Source organism: Topomyia yanbarensis, chromosome 1 (assembly GCF_030247195.1).
Source record: "Topomyia yanbarensis strain Yona2022 chromosome 1, ASM3024719v1, whole genome shotgun sequence".
Taxonomy (NCBI): Eukaryota; Metazoa; Arthropoda; class Insecta; order Diptera; family Culicidae; genus Topomyia; species Topomyia yanbarensis.
In genome coordinates this window covers 193,971,142-193,983,951 of record NC_080670.1, presented here as the reverse complement: position 1 = coordinate 193,983,951, position 12,810 = coordinate 193,971,142, and the positions used below count along the sequence as shown (strand labels likewise).

The 12,810-nt window shown below is 40.9% G+C and overlaps 1 protein-coding gene across 1 annotated transcript in view; it reads left to right on the top strand.

Annotated features, from left to right (window-relative positions):
• The window catches only part of LOC131685902 (uncharacterized), a 62,949-nt gene that overhangs the window by 39,023 nt on the left and 11,116 nt on the right, over positions 1–12,810 (top strand). Inside the window, exon 2 of the mRNA XM_058969926.1 lies at positions 4,912–5,005. Within this exon, the coding sequence (XP_058825909.1) occupies positions 4,931–5,005 (75 nt within the window). The 5' untranslated portion in view covers positions 4,912–4,930. The remainder of the gene's footprint in view (positions 1–4,911; positions 5,006–12,810) is intronic.

Sequence of the window (12,810 nt, the reverse complement as noted above, 5' to 3'; positions counted from 1 at the left end):
TGGTACCCGAAGAAGCCAGTCTTGTCGTTTTGTTCGAGGCTACAAAACAGTTCGCCAGGCACGTAACTATCATGCCAAAAATATCCAACGATCCAGCGCATCACCATCAACACCAACGCCGATACCAAAGGTTCTTTTCAGAACCACCATTATTACCATAGAGACTTATTTGAAAATTTCCCATTCAAACGTGATTCTGTTGAATATTATTAGATTTAAATTAACGTCTCGAATTGAAATCACGACGCTCCGGTTATGTGACAGACATTACCCACCCATCTTTTTTTATTGTGACCACGACACCCCATTTCAATATTTCTGAATGAACAGAAGGTCGAGTTTGGAAAGTTTGTAACTTTCATTGTACTTAACCAAATTACACAATGTTCGCACTAATGATTCAGAAATATGATCAGGAATCTTCTGTTAGATTTGTAAGTATGTATAATTTACATGAATAAAGAAAAATTGATTTTCAGGAATCAATTATTATCTGTTCTTCCATTGGCCAGTACTACGCGACTTCCTCATGCTAACAATTAATTTCATCGTTAGCCATCTCCCTCACCAAGGCCAACAACGCCAACAAAACCGGTCCTTTTCAGGACCACCATCATTTTTGTAAAGAATAATTTGAAATATTCCTCGCCCAAATCAGCTTTTGTCCGAAAATCCTAATGAGTATCAACATATTTGAAGAACGTGTTCCTTATGTATTCTACATCTCTCCGGTTATGTCGCAGACATTACCCACCCATCTTTTTGTGGCTGAGTTCGTCAGAATTGACAGCGCTTATTACTCTACCCAGTCGAACTAGTCCGGAACCGGTTCGGACTTCCAGCATGAATTCCAGCTCAAATTCATCAACCGATAGAGTCGGAATCGGTTTTTTCTTTGATTCTATACTAAATCCATTCAAGATTTCGAACCGGTTCCGGAATGGATTTGACGGATAGTTGGGATAGGTTGGGGTGGCGGCACTAGTGTTTATCGTATATTAATTCAAAAGTTTACACACGTTTTCTAAATATTTTTGTTCGATCATGGATGTCTGTTCTCTGTGGTTGGTCCAACGAACGTCCTTCACCCTCTAAGAACGGTTGGTTTCAAAATCGTCCAATGAAGGACGTTCGTTGGACCAACGTTAGATGACGTCCAAAAAACCGTTCAACAGACGTCCTTCGTTGGATCCGCGTTGAACCATTTTGAAACTTTTTTTTTTTTTGGGTTTTTCAGTGGCAAGTTTCGTACAATGGTTTTGCACTTTCGAGCAGAAGTGTCAATCAAACAGTCTGCTCGAAAGTGAAAAAATGGCAAAACCAGTGCACGGAACTTCCCCGGTGCACATCAATTTTGTATGTATCAGCCATTTCAAATTGTCTGTCTTATCAATTTTCAATTCTGTGCCATTCAGTAATGCCTTAAACGCTAGTTACAAATCCTAGATTTCAATAAGTGAAAAGTGAGGTTAACTAACCCGCCAGACACTGCGTAACCAATTGCGGCTTAACTATCCCTTCAACTCAAACGGAACTTTCCCTTTCGTTTGAAACGACCTCAGGTCAATTTGTCAGCGAAAGATAAAGCCTACCACTCAACAATAGCCTCAGTAAACACCGAATGAACGCCCACTCGCCCGCGGAATCACCCAATGATCCGGATCGTTACGCCTCGAAGTAGCAAAGTGATTACCGAAGCAGCGCGCAATATAACCACAATTCTTAGGCGGCTACTGTCTTGGTGAACTTTCACGTCCACCAGGCCGGAAATAATGATTGGTTTTACGCTGAGCTCGTGGGAGCGGGTCTGTGGTCATAATTGTGCACCGAAGTGCTTCGGCACAATCATAAGTAAGAAAGCAGATCATACTCCACTGAATATAAATAAATAACAGTTGCGTTGAAATTCGTTCCTTTTTATGGGATCTGTCCCGGAGGGGTGTTAATCAGACGATTGACTGCCGTAATGTCTTCGTTACTGAGTGAAATCGAGAATCTGAGAGGCGTTATTACAAATTAGCACCTCTGTCCGGAATCACCACCATCAGTCATTGAACTGGGAACGTTCAGTTACAGTTACACGACAATGTCTATCGCGTTCGAGAGAGGCTGCGATGTCACCGATCATAACTAGTAATTAAATGAAATATCCATCACATAAAAAAATAAACACTGACCCAGCTGCGAGCAGTGTGACCACCAAAGCGCTGGACACAAGTCGTGGTCTGTCCGTTTGTTTGTAACCCAGCGCTGCCTTCAGTTTCTTTTCGACCTCGTGGCTCTTATTTATGGCACAATCGAAACACCGCCAGCCACTTACCTGCGCCATCAGGACACATCATCTCTCTCGAGGGCGGTTGATTGATGACCGTTTCCCGCAATGGAGTGCAGCAGCCGGCCGGCAAGCCGGTTTGTCGGTCGTAAATTACAATTAGGTGCAGTAAAATAAATTCATCCTGTAACGTTTCTATTTACGACGGTTAGCCGTGGATTCCGTGGACGGTTCCCGTTGCGACATATCGGTTGGACGGAAGTTGTTTCGTTGGTGTTCGATACTGAGGGATTGAATGGTTCGTTTCGTTGATTTAATAACTTAGAATTTTAAAGTGACGCGAATCCAGTTTCTTGTACTGGGGTAGAATCAAAAATTGTTAAAGTCATTTACAGGGCTCTCCGAACTGTAAAAATGTGAGGTGTAAGATTTTTCTGCAATCTTCTGTATTGATTCAGCCAAAAGTTGGTCCATATTAACAAGTCAAGAGGTTTGCTTTTTGATTTCATTTCCCCAGAATTTGGCATTTGACCAAAGCATCACATTGACGCTAGTCCAAAAATGGAAACGCTACCTAAACGACTTCTAACTATTGAAGTCTATATAAATTAAATTAAACTAATCCGGCACAATCCAATCAACTAACAAAGTACAACCGTACCACAGAGAACAGATATCCATGATAGAACAAAAATATTTAAAAAACGTGTGCAAACATTTTAATTAATATACGATAAACATTAGCGCCGCCACACTAACCTATCCCAACTATCCGTTAAATCCACTCCGGAACCGGTTCGAAATTCTGAATGGATTCAGTATGGAATCTTGCTCAAAGAAAACAACCGATTCCGACTCAAGCGGTTGATGCATTTGAGCTGGAATTCATGCTGAAACTCCGAACCGGTTCCGGACTAGTTTGACTGGGAAGAGGAATATCCGCTGTCAATTCTGTCAAACTTACCAACAAAAAAAACATGACGACAGTAGCGCACCTGGATTGGATATCCCAACTACCTTCGAAACCGTTAGAGATTTTACACAAGTTGAATGCTGAAGATGGACGTCTGTTCTCTGTGACCGTGCAAAGGCAAAAAGATGGAAACTGCATAAATCTTGAGCGTTTTTTCAAAACGTCATATATGCAATGAGTTACTCTCTTTGTTTACTTTCTCTTTCGATTTTTACGGCGTCACTATAACACTTTTCACTTATTTTACAGTACAGATCGAAAGACGGTGGTTTTAACTAGCATATTATGCAAAGAGTTGAGGGATAAAATTTATCCCTCAACTCTTTGCATAATATGCTAGTTAAAACCACCGTCTTTCGATCTGTACTGTAAAATAAGTGAAAAGTGTTATAGTGACGTCGTAAAAATCGAAAGAGAAAGTAAACAAAGAGAGTAACTCATTGCAGATATGACGTTTTGAAAAAACGCACAAGAAATATCGAAATGGTACTCATCGTGAAACGTCCTGCCCTGAGTCCCAACTGGAGTGGATTTCAACTACTTGATATCTTATTTCTCGATTTTAAACCTACTGCGAAAACCATAAACATGCCACAGTCGATGTCTCGGACGCTATACTAAATCAAAGCTAAGCAGCACTTGAACAAGGCAGCGAAAGTTCAATAAAACAATTGCACTATTGTCTAGAGATGATGAATTACGGACTTAGTCAAAGCCGGTGAGACATCGTGAGAGCTGACATCTTAATACTATACGATGGATATTTATGCGTTTAATATTTGTCAGGGGCAAAGAGGAACTGATGACCCTTTCAACTGGATTGCCTCTTTGTAATGTTCAATTGGACGACTTTCTAATTTGACCGAAAATATTTTCCTATAGAACTTAGAAAACCAGTTATGATAATTTGAGCCATCAACTTCTCACGGCTCCTCACAGACACCGGGAAGTCAAGTGCAGCCTCTGTCAAGTTGCACTTCATTAGTCTAACGTTGGCATTGATGATTGATTTCATCAGCACTTATCTATCAAAGTAGCCTGACGGACATGGATGCGATGGCCGCAGACCGATATCAAACAGGTTTGCATCACCCCATACGACGGGATGAAGCGCGAGATAATTCTCGTTACCATCACCATTGTCCGTCATCCGTTGTCGATCAATAGTTTGGACCTGATGGATCTGGGCTTCTCTAGCTCAGTGGCGGCGGTATCTGCAGACCGCCGGCTTTTGACTATCGAGAGCTGAGATGGCGTCGTCTAATATGCGGAAAGGATTGGTTCGAGGGTGGCCACCGCACCGCACCGAATGTTAGGAAAGTGCTTGATCATTGAATAAATAAATAAATCATGGCACTGATTGACGGTGCACGACGGGGTGAGGAAAGGGTTATCCAGTGAGAGAAAACATTACGATGAGTATGTAGCTCTTGAGGTGTCGAGTCGTCAAGATTGACTTATGATTGAGGTTGCCGTATAACGGGGAAGCTTTGATCACTCTTTGGAAAAATTTTGGAACCGCTCTCGAGCAATTCGTGATTAGGGCTTTTACGCTCTAATCAAAATAACGCGTTTTGTCCTACTCAATTTCATGTCTGCAAGCGCAAGTGTACTACTTATATACAAATACACATACAAATATTAACATATCTATATTCTCTTACAGATAAACCGCGGCTCCCATCATGAGGAGCTTACGGTGGGCTCCTTGTGAGCTGTGGGATCTTCTTCGAATATACCTCCTGCTGGAAATATTTCTGGTAAGTTTTATCTAACGACCTATTCTAGTCTATGCTTAAGGTTTTGTAGATTAATCCTTTCATGACCAATTTTTTCTTAACACATGTGAGGTTTCTATGACCCTGATAAAATCAACATTGGTGAAAGTGACCTACTAGCGAAACTGCAAGATTAACTATCCGTCAAATCCATTCCAGAACCGGTTCGAAATTCTGAATGGATTCAGTATTGAATCTTTGCTCAAAGATAACAACCGATTCCAACTCAATCGGTTGATGCATTTGAGCTGGAATTCATGCTGGAAGTCCGAACCGGTTCCGAACTAGTTTGACTGGGTAGAGGAATAACCGCTGTCAATTCAGTCGAACTTAGCCACAAAAAAACATGACGACAGTAGCGCACCTGGTTTGGATATCCCAACTACCTTCGAAACCGTTAGAGATTTTACACAAGTTGAATGCTGAAGATGGACGTCTGTTCTCTGTGACGCTGACTAAGTCGACTAGCAAGTCGACATAAATTGACTTTTACTGTGAGCTGACTTTGCTACAATTTTCTGTGCTTTTCGGTGGATAGCGCGGAACCTCGACTCAATCATGATTCATATTCACTGGTAATTATTCAATGAACAGTAACTATACATTCTCACCGAAAAATTCAGATTCATTTATCTTATTTTCCTCTCCCGTGAAAGCAAATCTCGAAATGTTTTTATTTCTTTTCTTAAATCCATTCAATCAATCAGCAAACTTCACCGTTTTGTTCATTTCCCAGCCAAATGTGAATGGTACCGCGAAAAGAAATTACAGACTCCAATTCCACAACGATTGGTCGGGAGTGGTCAGTTTGCTCTGAATGTTGCACTAATAACTGCCTGCAGTGTGTGTGAGTTGTGTGGTGAGACCACCCTGCACGTTAATTGTTTCTCGTTTGTTCACTATTGATGTTGATGTGCACCAAACCCGCCTGTGGTGAATTGTTGGGATTGAGTTACCGGTCTGTGATTAGTTGAATTACAGACTTTAAGAAAAATGGAGCACAGTTTGAAATCGAGCCGCTAAATAATTAAGTACGTTTGCGTTAAAACGGAATTTCAGCTTTTGTGAACATAGCTGTTAATACGGTACAACAGAAACTGTAAAATTCGGTAGATTAATCGTTGGAAAGCAGCCGTAAATATTCTTCGATTCCAGCACAGAGAACACACATCCATGATGGAGCAAAAATATTTAAAAAAACGTGTGTAAACAATTGAATTAATATACGATAAATACTAGCACCGCCAAACCCACTTATCCCAATTATCCGTCAAATCCATTCCGGAACCGGTTCGAAATCCTGAATGGATTCAGTATGGAATCTTGCTCAAAGAAAATAACCGATTCCGACTCTATCGGTTGATGCATTTGAGCTGGAATTCATGCTGGAAGTACGAACTGGTTCCGGACTAGTTTGACTGGGTAGAGGAATAACCGCTGTCAATTCTGTCGAACTCAGCCACAAAAAAACATGACGACAGTAGCGCACCTGGTTTGGATATCCCAACTACCTTCGAAACCGTTAGAAATTTTACACAAGTTGAATGCTGAAGATGGACGTCTGTTCTCTATGATTCCAGTATGATCAAGAGGACATCGCTTGGTGGCAAAGCAGGCGGTGAGATGAGAAGACCGCTCTTTAACAATAACGTGCATGCTCGATTAGGCAATCCATGAGACCACAGAGAACAGACATCCATGATTGAACAAAAATATTTAAAAAACGTATGTAAACATTTGAAGTAATATACGATAAACACTAGCACCACCACACCAACCTATCCCAACTATCCGTCAAATCCATTCCGGAACCGGTTCGAAATCCTGAATGGATTCAGTATGGAATCTTGCTCAAAGAAAACAACCGATTCCGACTCTATCGATTGATGCATTTGAGCTGGAATTCATGCTGGAAGTCCGAACCGGTTCCGGACTAGTTTGGCTGGGTAGAGGAATAACCGCTGTCAATTCTGTCTAACTCAGCCACAAAAAAACATGACGACAGTAGCGCACCTGGTTTGGATATCCCAACTACCTTCGAAACCGTTAGAAATTTTACACAAGTTGAATGCTGAAGATGGACGTCTGTTCTCTGTGATGAGAAGTTTCTGATCAACTGATTCCCAGTGAGCAAATTTTCTGGCAGAGACCGGTCTGCTAGATTTCTGTAAGTCTTGGTTTGGCAGCCCTGTCAGATTTCAGCGCGTATCCTGTCGGGTTAGTTGAGCTAGGGCGAACTCGGTTTCGCTCGCGTTTTCTGGCAAATTTTGACAGGAATCGAGCAAAACCCTAGCATAACTCGGACATAAACTGTGCAATGATCCTGGCAATTCCTACCTGGTAGAATTTAGCAAGAATCGAGCAAAAAATCTGACAAAGATGTGGCAGGAAGCGTGCAGAGATCTTGGCCGTACATTTCTGGCTGGATTCTGGATAAAAGTGAGCAGCATCGGTTGGTTTAACCGCTTCTGTCAGAAACGGTTGTTGCATTTGAGCGAATTCGTTGCCGGAATTCTAGCACAAATCGCGCAAAATGCTCGCAGAAACTCTGCCAGCATCAATTTCGCTTTGCTCAACTTTTGCTAACTTTCTGCTTGCCACGCTGACCGGGTTGTTTCTTGTTTATCTTTTCTGATGTTCGACGTTCGGTGGGTGTGACGTCCAGCAGAATCGTGGATTCGATCAAGCATCACTCGAATCGGACCAACGAAAGCTGTTTGTCGGGCGGGTTTCTATTCTGTTTGCACAGGCGAGAGCAAAAATTGGTTGTCAAAACCCTACGCTGAACTGTCAAACAAACGTCTTGTGGATTGCCCAATTGCCCAGTAAATTGTCTGAACCGGAATAATGCCAGGAGCGAGCCGCATTTCAGGCTAGCTTAACTAAACAGTAGTACAAATTATTTGCTTCTACAATTATTTCTTAATGAAAACTTACTGTTAATCCTAGCCTGGTTACCGTTCATGTTAATAATGCATCTGAAGTCCGATCCGATGCATCGACCACGGCCACTCTCCAGCGGCCGTTTCATTTCCATTTACGGCCGCTTATTTTCAACATGTCGTGGCTGACTACACTCCGAACGGTACCGGGTCTCGCTTCGGAACGGCTTTACAAGACATGTCCGCGCTGAGCCTGAACACCGCGCACCGCGAGAAAGTGAAACTGTGTGCTCCAATAAAGTCATCATCAATTTCGCAATAAATGACAACAATGCAACGCCTGACTGACTGAACGGAGCGCAAGAGCAGCGAGGGCAGTTTGTGGTTTCGCTTTCGGAATCGCGGCACATGGTGATTAGAGTCCGCCGAGTGGCGTGGCAGTAGTAATTACAGCTTACATCCAGTGGCCATCGGTTAACAGATTGGACGTCGCCGTTTACCGCAAGCGGTTAAAATCAAAGCATGACTCGTCTGTGCTTTTCCACTGAGAAGCCAAAAAAAATTGTTTCTAAATACTTCAAAATTTGGTGGAAAAATATTTATTATACAGAAAAACAGTAACTATTGGTGAGTATAGCACCCCTGGTCGTATAGGACTATTTTGTTTTGTTGGAGACGAACCACTGCGACCAGTATTTAGATCCATTGGATCATTAAACCATGTACTGTTTTTTGTCAATTCCAAGTAGCAATCGGTGCTCGATTGGACACTAGCAGCTAAATGATAAACAAAAGATAGAGATATCGTGTCTTTAGGCTGTTCAGGTTATTCGCAACGCTAATTTATTCTATATGGGTTGTTCAATTTTACAACACCGACTAAAACAGATCGATCGCAATGCTGAGATGCAGTTGTAATTTTCGAGCACTTTTTTAGATCAGATTTAAAACAGCTCGACTATTCTATTTTTAATTTTCCACAATTTGAAACACGAATAGAACACTGTTCTATTTTTTTTTTCATTGGTACACGCAGAAGAATCAGGCCTTTTTGAATCAACAAAACGTTTAGTTGAATCTAAAATGTGGCGAATGACTGATTCAAACTGAAAAGGGCGTTTTTCGAAAGAATGTATTTGATTTAGTTCAACAAATACTACACATTTTAAATAGAAATATTGTTGAATCAAAATAAAATTTGTTAGATTTAACTGATCCCTTTGTTAAAAACCAACAGAATCTTTGTTTAATTTCAACTTAATTTGAGTTGTTCTCTCCTTTAGTTGATACAAAAGATTTGTTTTTGTTTCTTCGAACTTGTTTTTTCGGTTAAAGATTTTGTTGTTTCAAATGAAATATTTGTTGAAACTACTGAAAAGCCAACAAATGAATTAGTTGGTAATTTCAACCAACAGTATTGATTGAATCAAACCTGAATCTTGTTTGTCACTATATCAAACGGGAAAATAGGGATCTTTAATTTGAAAAAATTGTGCCAGTTTTTCATATGCATTGGTAGCGGGTGTCCTTACGAGTACACTCATATCATTCTTAAACCTTAATTATTCTTTAATGATTTTTAAATTAAAAAAAAAAAAACCAAATTAAATTCAACCAGGAAACTGACAGTTGTCCTACTAAATGACGTATCTGCTAATATCTCGTTCGCCTCATTGTTAACCGGGACAGCACCCCACATGATCTGGTATCCCTCTAAGAACGGTTGGTTTCAAAATTGTCCAATGAAGGACGTTCGTTGTACCAATTTGGACAACGTCCAAATAACCGTTCAACAAACGTCCATCGTTGGACCCGTGTTGAACGATTTTGAAACAATTTTTTGGACGTCTCAGTGGGATCTGCCATCCCAAGTTTAATCTGCAAACTATGGTAGATCTGATAAGGCAACCTATGGAGTCGTGCAAGTCTCATGGGTTTGGATGTATTATTGTCCCAAAAGGAAACAAACTAAAAAATGTTTTTTTTTTCAATAGTTTCGGGCCAAAAAATTGAAAAAGGACTGAGATATTAACTCACGGTACTAATCTGCATCAGAAAATGCCTTAAACCGCACACTCCTAAAGATCCGTATTGTTATTTTAAACCAAAATTTGTTTATTTTTACTATTTTTTTCTGCGTGTATGTGTGATGACTGACAGCAGAAAAAACAATATGTGTCACATAAGTGATAAACAATAACAAAATCGAATAAACAATATTTAGAACAGGTGGCTAAATCATCGCATTAGTTCTAGACATCTATTTTTGACAGATCCAAATTATCCAACGGCTTTTCAATTTGACACAGATTTAAGACTGAGGCTTTTAAAATACATAAACAGGTAATTAAAGCTGGTGTATGTATTGAAAATATGAGACGAATTTTAACGTACAACACTAAAGCACAGAGAACGGACGTCCATCTTCAGCATTCAACTTGTGTAAAATCTGTAACGGTTTCGAAGGTAGTTGGGATATCCAAACCAGGTGCGCTACTGTCGTCATGTTTTTTTGTGGCTGAGTTCGACTGAATTGACAGCGGTTATTCCTCTACCCACCCACTGAGACGTCCAATTCATCCCAAAATTGTTTCAAAATCGTTCAACACGGATCCAACGATGGACGTTCGTTGAACGGTTATTTGGACGTTGTCCAAATTGGTCCAACGAACGTCCTTCATTGGACGATTTTGAAACCAACCGTTCTTAGAGGGCAGTCAAACTAGTCCAGAACCGGTTCGGACTTCCAGCATGAATTCCAGCTCAAATGCATCAACTGATAGAGTAGGAATCGGTTGTTTTCTTTGGTCAAGATTCCATACTTCAGGTTTTCGAACCGGTTCCGGGATGGATTTGACGGATAGTTGAGATAGGTTGGTGTGGCGGCGCTAGTGTTTATCTTATATTAATTCAAATGTTTACACACGTTTTTTAAATATTTTTGTTCGATCATGGATGTCTGTTCTCTGTGCTAAAGGGTTTTATATGAAAAGAGACATTTTTAGCGAATCAACTAATATATCAATCGACGGTTTTTTTTATTCCGGTCAGTGTACTTCTCCATATTCTGCCATAGAAGGCGTTTGCAGAAAAACTCCGCACAGGTGAATCGCGCAGACTTGATTGGGCAATGCTCAGTAGGAAGCAATTAACACGTGTATGTACGAACAAAAAACAGAGTCCCCACTAAATTAGCATTACCACTCTCATCTGCATGTGAAATTTATTCCTGATGCCATCACGATGCGAACAACCTTCTTCTACCAGGGCACAAGAAATTCAGTGCCGCACGAAACTGGTTCACTAGGCGGTGTCCGACTACGCTAAAAGACTTGCAAACCATCAGAGTATTGCGCTACCCTTCTCCATCGAAGTTCGTCTGTCGATGAAAATGTGCTTCGCATAAATAACACTTTTCCTTCTGCAGGAGGTGCCCTCACGTTTGCCAAAGATCGGTCAGCTTAGCAACCAACCGTATCGGAATGCTGCGGTGAGGCACTTCGCATTCACGGAGTCCGTTTGGTTAGTGGAAATAATGCTGCTAAATAGTTTCCTGCTCCCTGCAGTTCCCTTCTACTGGGGTCCGTTTGACGATAAACTTTGAGGAAAAGTGGGCCAAATACATTCGACTGTCGATACGCGTCGATTGTCTGTTTGCCGGTACATGAGGCTACACAGAGAGAATCTGAAACAAACAGTAAGGAGTGCACCGTAATTTGCTTTGTTTTGTTCCTCCTGTGAATAGGAAAAAGATCTCAACTTTTAAGTTCTAACTAAATCATAGCCATGTACATGTTCTTCTTCACATATCCGCTTATAGGGTCAGTATGCCAATTTTACGTAGTCAAACTCTGCTATAATTTTATGAATATGAATAAATATGAATTTTTGTAATAGAATACTAAACATGATTTTGTACAATTGAATCAACGGGACTTAACCTTATATTCAACCATGATGACCTATATTCTTTATTGCATGAGCTGCATGTCAAAAAAGCTAACCCCTGCGGCTAAAACCGCTGTCAAGTAAAGCAGATAGTGTCACATTTGTGTAGAAGATCAAGGCAAAATCGTTCGGCAGATTCAAGGGTTGGAAAATAAATAGTTACATAGAAAACCCCATAAGAAAAAGATGCGTAAAAATCGTCCAATGAAAGTACTACGTTTGTCCAATCAAATATCCAACAGGTTTCCTTTACAAGTTCCGTGTGGCAAGAGATATTGACAACGGTTGTATTTCAATTGTCAAACCAGCGCATCATAACTGTTTCGTTCGTGCGATCGACAATAAAAAAAGTTCATTTATTTTTCATTTTATGGCGCTACTGGCTACAAAGAAATATTCAAATCCAAACGTTTACTATGATTGACTAGGGTTTCTGTGCACATTTCCATAACGTTTAGTATTTGCGGTCCATGTACTACATAGTTACCCGCACTTTAAAGCTATCTTTCCCATTATCTTCATCTTCAAATCAACCAGAAGATGCGTGCCGATTTCTCATGTTTGCGTGCCACCATCAGTGTCTACACCATATCGCTCGGAGTGATCTTGCAGTTCATAATTTTATTTGTTGTACCACGCGGGTGAGCCTCCAGATAACGCCTCAATTGGAGAAGCCTACCAGCGAGAAGCAGACTGCCGGCGGATGGATAAAACTTTCATCGTGATAATAATTTTGCGCACTGCTGCGAAAGCTGCAATCGCACGGGGAAATTATTACGATCAGGCGATTAGGAAAAACAAACAGACGCTGCACTTGCACTTGACTGGTACAGCAGCCATCATGACCGCGGCCGCCATCAGCTGGTGGTTTGCTGGAGGCTGCGACGAGATGCTACATGGGGAAATTAGTCTTTTCCATATGCGGGTTGCTGGCAGATTTACTGCGCCGGTGAATGT